This window comes from Trypanosoma conorhini (assembly GCF_003719485.1).
Source record: "Trypanosoma conorhini strain 025E chromosome Unknown Tco_14.4_contig_00039, whole genome shotgun sequence".
NCBI lineage: Eukaryota > Euglenozoa > Kinetoplastea > Trypanosomatida > Trypanosomatidae > Trypanosoma > Trypanosoma conorhini.
In genome coordinates, this window is record NW_021704130.1 from 29,423 (window position 1) to 44,870 (window position 15,448).

The 15,448-nt window shown below is 60.3% G+C and overlaps 4 protein-coding genes across 4 annotated transcripts, besides 15 other annotated features; all 4 read right to left on the reverse strand.

Moving 5' to 3' along the window:
* Positions 1-131: 131 nt before the first annotated feature.
* On the reverse strand, positions 132-1,304 carry Tco025E_01250 (uncharacterized protein; the record flags this gene model as incomplete). The annotated part of the gene is made up of 1 exon (XM_029368188.1): positions 132-1,304. One exon carries the CDS (start codon positions 1,302-1,304, stop codon positions 132-134), a length of 1,173 nt encoding a protein of 390 aa, XP_029231595.1.
* Positions 1,305-1,588: 284 nt separating this feature from the next.
* Positions 1,589-1,655: a microsatellite.
* Positions 1,655-1,683: a microsatellite.
* Positions 1,684-2,195: 512 nt separating this feature from the next.
* Positions 2,196-2,218: a microsatellite.
* A 94-nt stretch (positions 2,219-2,312) lies between these two features.
* Positions 2,313-2,335: a microsatellite.
* A 111-nt stretch (positions 2,336-2,446) lies between these two features.
* Positions 2,447-2,483: a microsatellite.
* Positions 2,484-2,610: 127 nt separating this feature from the next.
* Positions 2,611-2,646: a microsatellite.
* Positions 2,647-3,290: 644 nt separating this feature from the next.
* Tco025E_01251 (calpain-like protein) lies at positions 3,291-5,621 on the reverse strand (the record flags this gene model as incomplete). The annotated part of the gene is made up of 1 exon (XM_029368189.1): positions 3,291-5,621. The coding sequence occupies one exon, from the start codon at positions 5,619-5,621 to the stop codon at positions 3,291-3,293; it is 2,331 nt and encodes a 776-aa protein (XP_029231596.1).
* Positions 5,622-5,641: 20 nt separating this feature from the next.
* Positions 5,642-5,674: a microsatellite.
* A 95-nt stretch (positions 5,675-5,769) lies between these two features.
* Positions 5,770-5,807: a sequence feature (GA-rich).
* Positions 5,808-5,858: 51 nt separating this feature from the next.
* Positions 5,859-5,882: a microsatellite.
* A 265-nt stretch (positions 5,883-6,147) lies between these two features.
* Positions 6,148-6,181: a microsatellite.
* A 139-nt stretch (positions 6,182-6,320) lies between these two features.
* On the reverse strand, positions 6,321-9,995 carry Tco025E_01252 (putative calpain-like cysteine peptidase; the record flags this gene model as incomplete). The annotated part of the gene is made up of 1 exon (XM_029368190.1): positions 6,321-9,995. One exon carries the CDS (start codon positions 9,993-9,995, stop codon positions 6,321-6,323), a length of 3,675 nt encoding a protein of 1,224 aa, XP_029231597.1.
* Positions 9,996-10,122: 127 nt separating this feature from the next.
* Positions 10,123-10,144: a microsatellite.
* Positions 10,145-11,225: 1,081 nt separating this feature from the next.
* Positions 11,226-11,277: a sequence feature (GA-rich).
* A 696-nt stretch (positions 11,278-11,973) lies between these two features.
* Positions 11,974-12,000: a microsatellite.
* A 451-nt stretch (positions 12,001-12,451) lies between these two features.
* Positions 12,452-12,478: a microsatellite.
* A 386-nt stretch (positions 12,479-12,864) lies between these two features.
* Tco025E_01253 (cytoskeleton-associated protein CAP5.5) lies at positions 12,865-15,234 on the reverse strand (the record flags this gene model as incomplete). Its single annotated transcript, XM_029368191.1, has 1 exon — positions 12,865-15,234. One exon carries the CDS (start codon positions 15,232-15,234, stop codon positions 12,865-12,867), a length of 2,370 nt encoding a protein of 789 aa, XP_029231598.1.
* Positions 15,235-15,421: 187 nt separating this feature from the next.
* Positions 15,422-15,448: a microsatellite.

Sequence of the window (15,448 nt, forward strand, 5' to 3'; positions counted from 1 at the left end):
GAACCGCAGCAGTGCGCTGCGGCGGCCTATAAAACCGTTAAAGTCAATACAAAGCTATCGAGGAATGCATACGCAGACAGAAATAAATAAATATACAGGAGAAGACGCAACGACAAATTCTTGTCGCATATTCATCGCCTCGACGCTTGACGCCTTCGCCATGCAAGACGATCAGGAAGCAGAAGCTTGTCTTCTCGCCACCGCTGCAGCTCTTCTTGGGGCGCATCGGGCGGCAGCCACGTGTGCGGGTCCAAACTGGCCTCGGCTGCTACCGCAAATGGCGAACGCTGTGCGGCTTGGCATGATGGCCGCGCAGAGCCTGGATGAAAGAACGCGTCAAGGCGCCGTGAAGCATCTGCCTGTTGCTCTTCTGTCGGGCACCACTCGGCGGTGAACAGACTGATAAAGGCCGAGACATCCACCGCCCGCGGACTCTTTTCCGCAGTTGCAGCTGACAGAACTGTGCTACCACTCAAAGTGGGGCCGACATCAGTCACGGACCCATCCGGCGCCAGGGTCGCGGAACTCTCTGCTGGGCGGAGCGCCTCGCCTTTGGCCTCCGCTGACAGCTGCGGCTGCGGCTGCGGCACCGCCTCCGCCTCCGCCGGCTCTGGCCCGTACACTTGTGTTAGCTCCTCGAACAGAGCCTCTGGCGCCTCGCGGAAGTTGTGAACCAGCTCATCCACGTGGCTGCCCTGCAGCTCCTTTGCGTCGTGGTGGGCGTAGAACCGCCTCAAGCGCGCGGCAAGCGCCGCGTCGCTGATGGGCGCCACAACTGACACCTCTTCCGCCTCCTCCGCAGAAGGGGGCTCCTTGAGGTTCGAAGGCTCAGGGCCGAAGCGACGCACAAGCGACTCCATCACCCCCGCTTCCCTCCCACGATACTTGCGGAGAAGAGTGTCGACGTGCGGCACCTTTGCGGAGTCGTAGAGAAGAAAAAATGACGTGAGGCGCCGCTTGTAATCGTCTCGCTCCGCGGGTGCTGTCGACGGCGGCGGCTGGTCTGCATCGGGAAGCGCCGCGGCGGCCGCCCGGCACTCCCCGTGGCCCTCAGCAGGCGGAGGACACTCCTCTTGCGGGCCACGCGCCGGCGGGTCCGCAGGGGAAGCCTCAGGCCGCGGCGGCCGTGATGCGTACGTCTGGGCCAACGCATGCAGAAGTCTCTCCTCCTTCCCGGCGTACTTCTCCAGCAGGGCATCGACACGCCTCAATTTGGTCGCATCATGCCGCTGGAAAAAATGCACGAGCCTGTCACGGTAACCGGCAGGCACTCCCGGTGGCCGCGGCGCCTCGGCAGCGGACATTCACGCGCACAACTCGCGCGCAAGCGGCAAAGCACGACCGAGCAAACGGCGATGTAGGGGTTGTGCGTGCTCCTCCGCGGGGGGTGCGGCGCCGCACCTGCGCGCCTTCACGGGGAGGCAGAGAGAGGGCTGTGGCGAGGCAGAAAAGCAGGGGTTTCGTGGCGGGCGTCATGGCACTTCGTGAAGCAGGCGGGCAGCGCAACAACGCAGCCGCGGCCGCAGCCGCAGCCGCGAGGAACTCGCCACCTCCCACTGGAGTCGTCGGCGGCACTCCACGCAGGCGCACAAAAAAACAAAACAAAAAAAAACAAAGCCACAAACAAACAAACAAACAAAAAAGGAAATAGACAATATATATATACACATATATGTATGTATAGTCCGGTCCCATGCGGGGCGCCGCCTCTCTTTCCCCCAGCCCCTTCTCCTCTCGCGGTCTGCCTCGCAGCTCGCACCCCTCGAGTAGATTGGGGCTTCGCTGCGTCTTTCTATCAGTTCCCCCGCTTCCTGGCCCCACGGTGAATTTCCTACTCACCGCCAACAGTTTCTGGTCCCCCGCTTCACTCACACCTCTCCCACCAGCGGCGTGGTGGCTCGCCTCAACGCCCTCCGTGAACGCGGCCCGCCCTGCCGCCGTTATGTGTGCCGCTGCAGGGGGGGGAAACGCACTGGAAATAACAAAGCCCGCGCCGAGGGGAGCAAAAAGCCACCGCGCGCCTGCTATCCTCGTGCTGCACGTGACTGCCCCACAGGAAATGAGGGAGGGGGGTGTCGGGTAAAACGTACCACCGCCCAAGTACCAACTGCACCACTCCGCCTTGAGAAGGAGACGCAAAGGGAAAGTTGAAATATTACAAATACAGATACTAACACTATAAGAATCGCTGCTATCACATAGACACACACACACACACGGACTGAAAGTATGCACATGAGCGGTTTTTCTCGGCGCGGGCACAGTTTTTGTGTTTGTGTACTCTACAAATCTACTTTTTTTTTTGCCCTCCCCTCTCTCTCTCTCTATCTCGCTCAAAATAAAAAACAAAAAAAACATGAAACTCACGGCGTTGCAGAAGTGCCGCGCGTCACACGATTTAACACTTGGGCATAAAAAAAAACACGACGCCCCCCTCCCTCCCTCTACACCCGCACACACACAGACACGCAGACACCCACCCAAAGGGGCAGGCGGGGCGGTGATTGCCCAGCAATACAGAAGATGTCAGACGTACCGCCTACGTTCACGCTGAAAGCCTGGGCGCCGGGGCATGTGAGCTGCGACGCCCACGTTGAGTGGAGTCAAGAGAACGACACAACAAACTAAAAATAACAACAACAAAAAAATAATCGCATATAAACGCACGGTGAATCACTCAAAAAAAAAAACAACGCACCAGAAGGCACTGAGATGCACGCGCGCCGAGAGATACAGAAATAGATAAAGGAATAGATGAACAGTAGGGTATTTGCGGGGGGCCTAAGCCGGCCCCCGATGAAGAGTTCGCGAGAGGAGATGTTAAACAAAAACCGCAAAACAGCAGAAAAGTACATAATAGGAGTGGAGGGGGGGGACCACACACAAATACAGATAACAATAGACTATGGGCGTGTGAGACGAGCCTGCCGCGGGGAGTGCACTCTTGGGCCTACATCGCTCCTCCCTTGCAGTCGATGCCTGGCGAGGGCGGCGACGACACGGAAAGTGGGCGCGAGAGGCCCTGTGCACCTCCGTACTCCCCGCCCTTCAGCGTTCGTCCGCCCCACTCAAAAAAAAAAAAGAAGCCCGGCACCATTGCTGGCACGCGCCATACCCCACCCTCGCATTTCACCTCCACGCGGCCCTCTTGGCGTAGATGTCATAACAATTATTATATGTGTGTATATATATGCACATTGCTTATTTTTTCTTTTTCACGTCTTTTTTTTTCTTCGGGGTCCCGCTGGCCTCTCAGGGGCCTCACACATGACGCTGCACCGCTGCAGCCTCTAAGCCTCGTAGATGCCGAACTCCTTGAGCCGCTCATCCTTCAGTTCCGCCCCCATGCACTCCATCGGCTGCCGCGGGGTGCGAATCTGATACTCCGCGCTGACGTCCCTCGTCATGCCCTTCACCGAAAAACTGGGCATGTTCTGGAAGACCTTGCAGTCGCGGTCAATGGCCTTGAACTCCACCCGGATCCCGTTCCCGGCGTAGGTGTCCATCAGCAAGCCAAGGACGTACGGCTGGGAGATGAAGTTGTCGTGGATGCGAGGGAAGACAAAGTACGGGTTGCCCTGCGGCTCAAAGGTGTAGCGCAGCGCGACGTCGCGGGCAAAGTTAAAGCTGAGCTGGCGGTCGGACTCCTCCACATCCACGGTGCTCGTGCAGTCCATCTTCTCATTCTTGCCACCGTGGCGGGTGACACTGATGAGCATCGCCGCGTACTCCAGCCCGTCGCCGTCGCGCTCGTCCTCCTGGGAGAGGACAAGGTACGCGTCCACGGGGTCCGCAACGTTGATCTCGAGACACACCGTCGGGTGGCCGTCGTTAAACTCCCCACGAATGCGGTAGTCGTACCAGTTGCGCTTCACGTGGCACACGCCGCCGCCGACAAAGGTTGTCAGGACGTCTCTCCACTCCATCCAAAAGGTTCGGTCGAGTTCCGTGACTTTGGCGCCGTCAGGGAAGCAGACGGCCTTGACGCTTGGGTACTTCTCCCACCGCTTGTCGTTTTTTCCCCAGCTGCCCGTCCACTCCTCGCCCGTGCCCCAGGCGTTGCGCATCTGCACCAGGCGGAGATCAAAGTCCTCAAAGTACCGCACACGCAGGACCGTGTAGCCGCAATGCAGCTGCAGCCCCATTTGTTTGTAGCGATTCTCCAGATCCGTCGGGGCATTGCTAGTGGATTCATTCGCGAATTGGCCGTCCGAGGCATCGTTGCGGGGGGTGTAGAGCATCGTGATGAAGTCCTTCTTGTCGTAGAGGATCATGCGCTTAAACAGGACCTCGTCACCTTTCAAGGCCTCCTCCCAGAGGAGGTCAAAGCGGGTGATGGGGAAGCCAGTGAAGTCCTGCAACGGCTCAAGGGGGTCGCCGCTGGCGATGTTGGAGTAGGAGCGGTGGATCTTCGCGTAGGCCTTTTCAAGCAGCCCCACCCACATGCGGCGCAAGTCAATCGCGCACCGCGCAAACTCCGGTCCCCCGCGGTACCCCGGCAAGTAGTCGTCAATCAGCACGGGACACCACCAGCCGTTGTAGTTCAGCGTCACCCAGTACGCGCCAAGGGCCCGCTCCGCCTTTCCGTGCGCGGCACTGACGGGGTGGCGAAAGACGTCGTGAACCCTGTCCTTGGACTCGGCGAGGGCGGCCATGGCGGACACTAGGTAGCTGTCACCAATCTCGCCCTGTGTCACGTGTGAGGGAAGAATGACGCGACGAAAGAGGCGCACCTCCTTGAGCTGCTCGCCTGGAATAAACGCGTCCGGACGCACCCAGGGCAGGAGGCGCACCTTGTACTTGTCGACATCCTGGCGGTACAGGGAGTCGTTACATGGGGGGAAGCCGCAGTCAACGTACGGCACCTCATGCGCAATGCAGTGCTGAAGGACTTCTCCCTCCTCCAACGCGTTCACGCCGTCAACGTTCAGCTCATTTGCCATACGAGACAATGTCCCCAGTGCCTCGTTGTTCGCATCTGAGAAGAGCTCCGCTCGCTTTTCGTCACTCAGTGGCACGGCCTTCGCCATGCACTTGAACCCGTTCACTTTGCCCGAGATAAGCCTCAGCGTCTCCTGCGGGTAGACGATGAGGCAGGCCTCGAGCTCCTTGTTGCTCTTCACGAAGATGTCCACGCGCTCGCCGGGCTGCAACTCCGACTTGGCGCCAAAGCGGAACCGCACATGCATTTCGTACTTTTCAGTGTCGTTGTAGAGGTACCATGAGCCGTCGTCGACGATGATTTTGTACAGCATGCCGTTGTCGAACATGGACGACACGTCCCCCTCCACGCCAGGGCCCTTCAGGTGGTACTTTTGGCTCGGCGTCAGCCACGACAAGTTCTCCAGCGCCGTGCTGATCGTCGCGTCCTCAAACTCGTCGCACTCGTCGTCGTTGACGTACGGCGGCGGCAAGTCGTGACGGGGCGGCACGTACTTCTTCCCGCTCTCCGCGTCCTTCCGCATGCGTCGCATGCGTTGAATTTCGTCGAAGCTTCTCGGGAGGAGGTCGGGCAGCGGGGTCGCCACGGCCACGGCACGCAGCTCGTCCTCCTCCATCGGCTGCAGGTCGGTGGGAAACGGCATGAGGTACGAGCTGTCCATCGCGACGCTCAGGCTCATTGCCTCCGGCCTGGCCAGCGGCTGAGGTTGTTGCTGTTGCTGTTGCTTTTGCTTCCACGCACAGTCCCTCTAAGAAACCGTGCCGGCTGTGTGCGGTAACCTACGCGGGGGAGTAGAGGCAGGAGGAGACGCGTGCCACAAAGTGCGCGAGTGGGAGCGTGCGGAGGAAGAGGGGGAGGGAGGGGGCGCGATGTGCGCCGCAACACCCGCGCCTCCCCAACATTCCCCGCCCCTTTCCGTGCGTGCGTGCGTGCGTGCGTGGGGTGGGGCGCCTGCGGCGGCGCCCGCGTCAGCCTCAAGCAGAAGCGCCGTATTGCACGCCGCCAGCGAGGCGACGGGGGACAGCAGCAGGCAGCGGCGCCCATCAGGCGGCGTTGCGGAAGAGGGGGTGGTCCAAGCAAAATACACACAAAAAAAATATAAAGAAATATTTTTTTAAAAAAACAGCAGACACAAGCTCATAAAACACACACAGAGGGAAGGGGGAGGGGGGAACAGAAATGAAAATACATCCACTGAAGCCGTAAATAATAATAGTAATAATAATAATAGCAAGAATAGCAATTGTGCGACTTCCCAGCCGCCGCGTTAGCCTGAAGGCGCATGCGGGTGTGCGCGCCTCACGCTGGCGCAGAACGCAGACGACGCGGAGAGCGCGAGTTGAGCGTCAGCAACCACGCCCGTCGCACAACGCCTGTTTCACTGCTTGATGCACTGCCCCACGCAAGTAGATACACCCGCGGGTGTGCGGTGCTGGTAGGTGGCAGTGACGGGTGTGCACAGCTCCGCGCTCACCGTGAAGCATCGCGGATCCTGAAAGACCTGGCACGATGGATCCAGGCGGCGGAAGTGTACTTGGGCCTCCTCACCCCCGACCACCACGTCGCAGAGGAGGGAGACAACGAACGGTGTTTCCTCCTGGCCGTCGGGGCTCTGCAGCCGCGGGATCACGTAGTACGGACTGTGCTTGGGCTCAAGGCTGCACTTCAAGGAGACGTCGCGTGCCGCGCAGTAGACCATCTTGCCGCCCGGGCGCTCAATATCCCCGGAGCTCGTGTACGCAAGGGCCTCCGTCCTCGACGCCGCCACGTGACGCGAGGCCAAGAGAAGCATTGCCTTATACGGGGGCGTCGTTGCGGTGCCGAGATGCCGCAGCCGGCTTTCCTGCGACAGCGTCAGGACAACCTCCACTTTTCTGCCAACTCGGACCTCAAGAACGACGGCAGGAACGTGCTGACGAAAGCGGCTTTGGACGCGGTAGTCGTGCCAGCTCCAGAGGGTGTAGCAGGCGCCGCCGCCCTCAAAAGAAGCGAGCGCCTCCGACCACTCCAGCCACATCGTTCCCAACTCCTTCTTCCTCAACGCGGTCTCACTACTTCCACCGCCATCCTCGCGTTTTGCCTGCGGCGTGGCTCCGCCGACGGCGCCCATTGTCAGGCTGCTCTCTGGCTGCTCAAACCACTTGGAACGCCTCCACTTGGTTCGCGTCTGCGGCTGACCAGCCGCGCACCAGGTCCACGGGTTCTTCAGCCGAACCATGCAGAGGTCCAAGTCCTCGTAGTAGAGCGCCTCGGTGATAAAGTAGACGTGGCCGGGCAAAAAGAGCGGTAGCGCGTCGGCGGAGCCAATAAACCGCATGGACAAACGGCGTGTGATTTCAAGAGAAGAGGCAGAGGAGCTTGTCAAGGGCGAGGCGGTGTACACCATGACGAGGAAGTTTCGTCTGGCGCAGGTATGAATATATTTATAGAGCAGCTTTGCGGCTTCAGGGTTGTTTGCCGCCTCCGACCACAACTCATCCAAGTTGCGGCAGGGGAAGCCGGTAAAGTCGGTCAACACCTCAAGGGCGTCGGCGGAGCACAATGCCGCGTAGGACCCGAGCGCCTTGGCGTACGCCTTCTCCAAAAAGGAGACCCACAGGCGACGCGGGTCCACAGCACACCTCGCAAACAGGGGCGCCTTCAGCGAGGCCGGGAAGTAGTCGTCCAGGAGCAGCGTTGTCCACCAGCCGCCAATGCAGAGGGTGACACGGTAGGCACCAGCGGCACGCTCGCGCTTTCCGTTCGCGGAGCTCACTGGGTGGCGAAACATCCAGCGGACGTGCGTGGGGAACGTGGCAACGGCGGCAATGCCCGCAATCACCGTGTGGTCCTGCAGAGAGCCTTGGCGCACCAGCTGGCAGGAGATATTTCTTCTAAAAAGGCGTGCCTGACTTACCTCCGTGAGCATCAAGTAGCCAGCGGGGCGTCGCCACGTCAGCGGGGTCAGCGTCACAGCGTCTACCCCTGGACGGCACAAGGAGGCGGCAGCTGGACGAAACTGGAGGTCGATGAACTTGAGTCCGTTGTTAAGGCAGCACTTTAGAAAGGCTTTCTGGTCCCCGGCGCGGTCCCAGGGCCCCAGTTTCTCCCGGACCTTGTCAACCCCCGCACTGATCTCCTGCACGTTGTACCGCACAGAGGGCGCAGCAAAGTCTTTTGGTGGTCTGACGCCTTTCACCCGCACTCGCGGAAGCGTCCTGCTAGTTTGCATTAAAAGGCTGGTTCCCTCTGGCGGGACCGCCAGCGTGAGCTCCGTCTCGCCACCGCCTACTTCTGCCTGGACCACCTTCTCATCGATCGTCTCGTCGCCGCAGAGCTGGCACCGCACCCGCACCACCATGACGTACTGCAACGTGTCATTAAAAAAGAAGATCTCCCCACTTTCCGTCCTGATTTTGTACAACATGCCGGAGCTGAAAACGCGCGTGGTTGCCCCTTGAACAGCGGGACTGGCAAACGAGTACTTCCGATGCGGGTCGCTCGTGGGGTACGCAGTCTCTCTAATCTTGCCGTCGTCAAATTCATCCTCGTCGGAAGAATAATCCTCAGCCGCGCCCAGTGAACTCTTCCCATCCCCCTCGCCGTCATCGTCCTCTGCGGCAGCCCCATCCCTCTCCGACGCGCGGCCGACACCACGCCCGCTTGGACTCTCCTCAAGCTCCTTCAGAAGCGTGTCACAGAGTTCAATCAAGGCGTCGCACCGCGGGCCACTGTAGCTTCGATAAACGTGCTCGCGAATGAGATACAGCACCTCCGCGTCCGACACACGCTGCACTAGCCGACTCAGCCGACCACGGGAGGGGGTACGCCTTAAAGAAGCCGCATGAGAGTGAGTCCCACTAGCTAAGGTCATGTGTGATGGTCCAGAGTCCCTTTTTCTGGTCGCGGCCATTCCCATCGTCTTGGGGGCGGGACGCTTCTCCTCGCCTACGGCGTTGCCTCCTGCAGGGAGAATTGAAGAAGCGTTGACCGCAGAGGACCCTGCCTCAAGAGCAGTACCGAAAGCCGGGAATTGTGCCGGCCGAGCCAAACTAGCAGCGCCAGCGCCGGACGCAACAGACACACTCTTGCTTGCCTTCTCGGCAGACGCCACGGACGGCGGTGACCTGCTCTCGGGCACCGCCGACAAGAAGCCTTTTTCCTTCTTTCTTTCAGGGGAAAAGGGAGCGTTGGGCGGTCGCGGCGTTTCTCTGAGCGGTGCTTGCAGCGCCGGAAGTGAAACTGTTGTGGGGGTGCTGTCGCTCGTGGCCACCGTGTCTACGGTGGAAAACACAGTCGCCGCAGGGTGCCTCCTTGGTCGGCGCATCAGAGCTCCCCTTCTCACGCCACGAGGCGGATAGGAAAGGCGGTGCTGATGTGCCTCGGTCTCCAACCCAACACCCTTTCCGGCATTGGGAGACAGCGGCGATGATGATGGCTGCTGCTGCTGCCGCAGCTGGGGACGGCAAGAGCCAGGGAGCAGGTGTTCCTCCTGCGACCCCTTCTCCACTTTCTCTGGCTGCTGTGCTGGCGCCGGGTCCCTTGCATGCTGCGCCTCCTCCAGCACGGAGTTACACAACGGCAGTCGGAGAGGACTAGGGCACCTCGATGCGAGCGGCGGACTTCCTGGCAGCGTTTCCCTCGTGTTCTGGGAGAGCAGCGCCTTCGCAGACAGCACTGCTGGTGCGAAGTCCACGCCAGTGCGGCCCGAGCTCCGCCGCGCGGGGCAACTGGGGGGCACGGCATCTCCCCGTTTCGCGGGTGTGGCGGGCCCGGCGGGCCGCGTCACGTGTGCGCTGCCAGCCCTAACGTCGCTCCCGCCCGCACCACCCCCTTGCGGGAGGGCGATCGTCGTTGGCAAGGAGCTTTGTGGCGCGCGCGGCGCGTTAACTTCACCGTCGCCCGAAACGCCAGTGCACTCCTCCTCGATGCTGGGATGCGTGCACTCGGAGAGGCGGACGGCGGGCGCGCTGGAGCGGTGGATTGGCGTCCACTTGCCGGGCAGGAGGTTACTAACGCCCCGCTCGTTCTCCTCGGCGGAGTCGGTCGCCGCCGTGCACGGGAGCCGGCGCATTCGCAGGGGAGCCGCCCAGCAGGGGGGTGGCGTCGCCGCGCAACTGTCGCTGCCTTCGCCCTGCTGCGCGTGTGCGTGTGTTTGCGTGGTACGCCGCGCACGCCGGTGTAAGTCACGGGGGACGCCAACACACACACACACACGCACACGGAGAGCAACGACAAAAAAAAAAGCAGAGAAACGCCGCAGCTCCCCTCAACACGAGCAGCAGTAGAATCATAAAACAAAGAAGAAGCAAAAGAAATTCATCGGTCACTCCAGTCTAGTGAGGGGAAAAGAGACGCAAAAAACGATACTCCGTACATTGAACGCCTGGAAAGAAAAACACGAGGGAGCTGCGGTGGCGGCACGGGCCGTCCATGCGCCGCCGATGCAAAGTGCCAACAAGCGCCTTGAAAAAGGCCCATGGACTGTGCAAAACAAAGTATCAAGCAACGGAGTGCAAACAACTACGCACATAAAAGTGGAAAACTGACGGAATCCACTATGTCAGACGGGCAGATCGGGGAATCACGTTGCTTGACGCATGTCTTCCGATGGAGAAAAGTAGTTTCCACCACTGCCGCGGGACTTCCAACTGTGAGAAAGATGCGACGGTAACGCAGTCGCCCCCTGCTTCTGTCCTAGCCGAATAAACGCTAAGCTTGACAGCACGGTTTCCGTGCACCGTAGAGGAAAGGGGGGCTGTGACAGAGTCCTGTGAACGCAAAGAAGCGATGTCAGCCCCTGTGGGAGACTCACAAGAGAAACACGCGAGGGGGATGCGTGGTTACAGCGGCCGCGTTAGGCCGCCTGGGTCGACAAACGCCGCGTTGCCTGCCCTTTTCCGCCCTCCCGGTGGCACGGTGCGGGAGAAGCAAATCTGCCCCTTGCGCGCCCGCTTCGTAACGGTTGAGCAACTCGTGCGAGCGTCCCCCACTTCACCGCCCTCCACACTTTGTGCCGCTGCAGGCAGTTCGCCACCGATGTGTCTTGCAGCGCGGCGTCCATGCCGCAGGGCCCGTCGTCCATATTTTTTTTCTTGCTGCTGCTGTTGTTGTTGCTTCTCACGGGGACCAAAGAAGCAGCGCCGCCTGGCGAGGCGTGCGCTCCGTCGTTGTCCCTAAAGCCACGGCAGGAGGGAAAGGGCGGCAGAAGCGCGGGGAGAGAAGTCCACGGGGGCGGCGCAGCGGCGGGCGGGAGGCGCACAGAGACGAAGAGCCGGGGGGTGGGGGAGGACGCAGCGCCGCAAACAAGACGACAGTGACGAAGGAAACACGAAGAAGAAGAAGAAAAAAAAGAAAACAGCTCTGGTACAGGAATTACATACACGAACGTTCATCGGCGGCCAAAGGAGACGGAAATCGAACACACAGAAAAAAAAAACATATGTTAGGGGTCTAAAACAAAAATGTGCAGGGAAAAGACCTCACCGGACATCAGACGGGAAAAAAAAAGAAAAGAACACGAGGCGTAAGTCACAACTCTCAAATGTGAAGAAGAAGCCAAAAAGAGGAGTACCACGGGGGGATGCAAATATGTTTATTTATTTATACATATATACGCATGGAGCCGTGTGTGAAGATGTGCGTGTGTGAAGATGTGCGGTGACGGCAACAGGCACACACCCCGCGCCCGCCCACAGTCCAGTCACGCCGCCGGCGGCGCTGAAGTGGGGACGCGAAGTTTGTGGCCACAAAAGAAGCCAAAATTCACACAAACTCAATTAACGCCATCATGCACGTTCGAAAGGCAGACTCGGCAAACAACTGCTTTTCCCTCAGTTTCTGTACATCGCCGCCTCCAGACTTACCGACCCCTTCCCGCCCTGCTCTCGCTCTCTTCCCACCCGCTTCTCTCAATCTGCGGATCTCCTCTTCCTGGCGCCAAGGTTCTCATGGCCTCACGGTCTCCACATTACACAAAAAATGAAAATGTCATCAAGTCAACAAGTCAACAAGGAAAAAAGCAATAAAAGAAGATTTGTGGCAAGATCGTGTTTTTTTTTCGTTTCTTTTTTTTTCTTCGTTCCCCCTATTCCCCGCCTTGCTGCCTGTGCGGGGACGGGAGGCTGCGGTGGCTGAACGTGCAGCCGGCTCTCTACTAATGGCGCCCTCCCTTTTCCTTCGCGTTTGATGTGTCAAACTCCAAGGCACCTCAGTTATGCTCCCTACATTTCCTTTTTTTTCATTTACATCTTTTTTTTCTTCGTCTTTTTTGGCTCTTATTTTGGTTGGGCTGTTACGTTGCTTATTCTGCTATTTTCGTGGGGCGCACATGTACGCCTGCATGCGCGCATCTGCCTCTCTTTTCATTTATTTATTTTTTTTTCATTCCCCCTAGACCGCCTTTATTCCTTCCTGCTTGCTAATTCCCAGTCCTCCCCGACCCTTTGTTTTTTTTTCCACGTCCGCTTCCTCGATTCGCACACCGGTTTCTTTTTGGTTTGTTTCGCTCGTTTTCATTTGTGTTCCGCCCCCTCCCTCCTCCCTCCTTCTCTTCCTTCGCGAGGCCGTGCGGGACACACGCGCGCGTCGCCGCAGACGTGCGCCAAGCAGCCCGACGCGGCCCTCGAGCGGCGCGTGCACGCTGGAGCTGCCCGCAGGCCCCGGCCCCCTTCTCCTCTTTAGTCACTTTTCTCCCATCCACACCATCCTCCCTTGTTTTTCTTTTCCTCCGCCCACCACCACCCACGTTTTCTTTTCTTTTTTGTTTCGTTTGCTACTTTATTTATACCTCCTCGATACATTTTTTCTTCTTTTTTGTTTTTGCGAGGGGAGGGGGCGGGGGAACATCATTCGGCGGTCCGTATTTTTTTCCCCTCGCCGGCGCCCGTCCGTTGCTGTGGCGCTGCCGCCCCTCCCGCGCCTCTTTGGCCCCTGCCGCCACGCTACCCCGCGTGCACGCCCTCCTCGCCGGCGTCCACGGCGCCGTTCATCTTCGCCTTCTTGAGGCGCTCCTCCTCCGCCTGCTCGTCGTGCGGCAAAGGCGGGTTGTCGTTGGCGTCCTCCACCTCCGCCGCCGCCGCCTCCTTCCCGGCAGCAGCCTCCTCCGCCAGTTCCTCCTCCTCCGCCGCTTCTTCTTTTTTCGCCTCCTCCGGCTCCGTGTGCGGCCGCTCGGGGATCGTCGCCGTGGACAACCTGCTGCCGGCACTCGTCACCACCGCCTCGCCCGGCAGTTTCGTCTGCAGCGGGCGGATGACCTCCTCTGGGTCCTCAACGACGAACTGCACGCGGTTCTGCAGGACGGGGTTGGTGGCGGCGAGTTCGGTGAACTGGATGTCCAGCTTGCCCTCCAGCGGCGTGGCGGAGCGCACGCCGAGGACGAACGCCTTCTGCCGCCCCTCCGAGGTTCCCTTGCGGTGGATGCGCGGGACAACAAAGTACGGCTCCGCACTCGGCTCAAAGGTGTAGGTCATGGCGACTTCGCGGGCAACGACAAAGGTGAACGCCTCGCTGGGCGCCTCCGGGTCGGCTGAGCTGTTCTTGTCCACCCGCTGCTTGTTACCCTCGCCACGTGAAACGCTGAGCATCATGGGCGAGAGCTTCGCCTCCGGCGTCCCCAGCGGTACACCCCGTTTGTCCTGCTGCGTGAGAGTGAGCATCACCTCTACGGGCTCGGCGGCACGCACCATGAAGACGACGCTAGGCTGCACGTGGCTGAACTCGCCCCGCACGCGGTAGTCGTACACCGGCTTCCGCGAGAGGAAAACGACGCCGCATCCGTCAAACTCTTTGGCGGCCTCGGCCCACTCCATCCAGAAGGAGCCATCCTTGACAGAAAAGTCCGGGTTGCAGCCGGAGCGCACCTCCTTGTGCGTTTCCCACTTGCTGCTGCCCGCGCACCACTCCCCTGTCCACGGCTCCGCGGGCTCCCACGGGTTGCGAAGGTTTAGCAGCGTGACGCCAGAGTCTGGGAACTGGCGCACCGCCTTCAGGGAGTACGTGTAGCCGGCCCTCAGCCCGTTGCGTGCGCCCTCCTGGGCGCCCGTCGCCGCGGGGGTGCTGAGAAGGACCATGTTGCCCTCCTCGAGGTGGCGTGTGAGTTTGTCCAGCAGCTCCTGCACCTCCGCCCGCTGCTGGGCGGCGGCCACCCAGGCCTCGTCAAACCGGTACGACGGGGCGCCTGTGAAGTCCCTCAGCGCGTGGGCGGCGTCCCCGCCTGTGATGCTGGCGTACGACCCGTGCAACTTGGCGTACGCCTTCTGCAGCAGCGACACCCACAACTCCGCCGGGTCATCCAGCACGCGTGCGAAGCACGGCACAGCATTCACGGTGGGTAGAAAATCGTCTACCAGGACCGGCTTCCACCAGCCATTCTTGTTGAGCAGGAGACGATACGCGCCCAAGCGCTTTTCCGCCGGGGTGCAGAGCGCAAACATCTCCTTGACACGCTCCTCATCCTCCGCCAGGGCGGTCACGGCGCACATGAGCCAGTTATCGCAAAGAAGCCCAGAGTCAACGCACTGCGGGATGACGGCGCCGCGGATGGCATCCACTGCGTTCGGGTTTACGCCGTGGCACTCCGTCGCCCGTCGTAGCTCCGTCGCCGGAATAAGGCGGCCATCTACGTCAGGACGGCAGAACATCCTTTCAGAGGGCGCAAAGCTGAGGTCAACGTACGGGGTCGTTGCTTCAAGGCACTTCAAAAGCAGGGCTTCGTCGTCCAGGGGACTGCTCGCCAGCTCCGAAACGCGCTGCAGCTCCTCCGTGGCTGCCCTGGTGAGGAGCCGCAGGCTCTGCCGGTACTCGTCGGAGAGGGCCTGGGCCGACACGTCCGCCTTGTAGCTTCCCTTCTCGCCGCCCACGAACTCCACCGTCTCGAGGGGATAGACCACCACCGAGACGACGGTCGAGCCGTCCTCCTCGCTTTGCGCGGTGGCGCGACCGAGCGGAGTAACGTTGGCGTCCGGGCTAAATTGGTAACGCACATGCATCTCGTAGTTCAGTGTGTCGTTGTACAGCAGCCATGTGTCGCCCTGCTCAACACGGTAGCAGAGTCCCCGTGGGGGGAAGAAGGAGGTGGCCGCGCCCTCCACGTCGCACCTCACATACCTGTAGGCAGACTTCTTCGCCGTCTCCACCCGCAGGAGGCGGGACAGCCACGGCGGCGGCGCCGCCTCCTTTTTCGGCTCCTCCTTCACCGCCACGACGACCTCCTTCGGTGCCTCAACGGGCGGCGGCGCCTTCCTTTCGACAGGGGCGGGCTGCGCGGGGGCCGCCGGAGGCGCCTTTTTTTCCTTCGAACCGGAGCAGCCCATCGTGTCGAGACCGCAATTCCTTTTTTTTTTTTCTCCTTCGCTTACTTTCCTTCCTGCGTGTGCACGTGTTGCGTCGCCGACTTCCCTTCTCTCCTGTCTGTGTTGTTTGCCGACGGACGCGCGGTAACCTCACAGTTGCCCCCTCGTCTCCAACCTCGGCAGTTAACCAACTTATATATAAATATTCCTCTCTCTCTCTCTCTCTCTCTCTCTC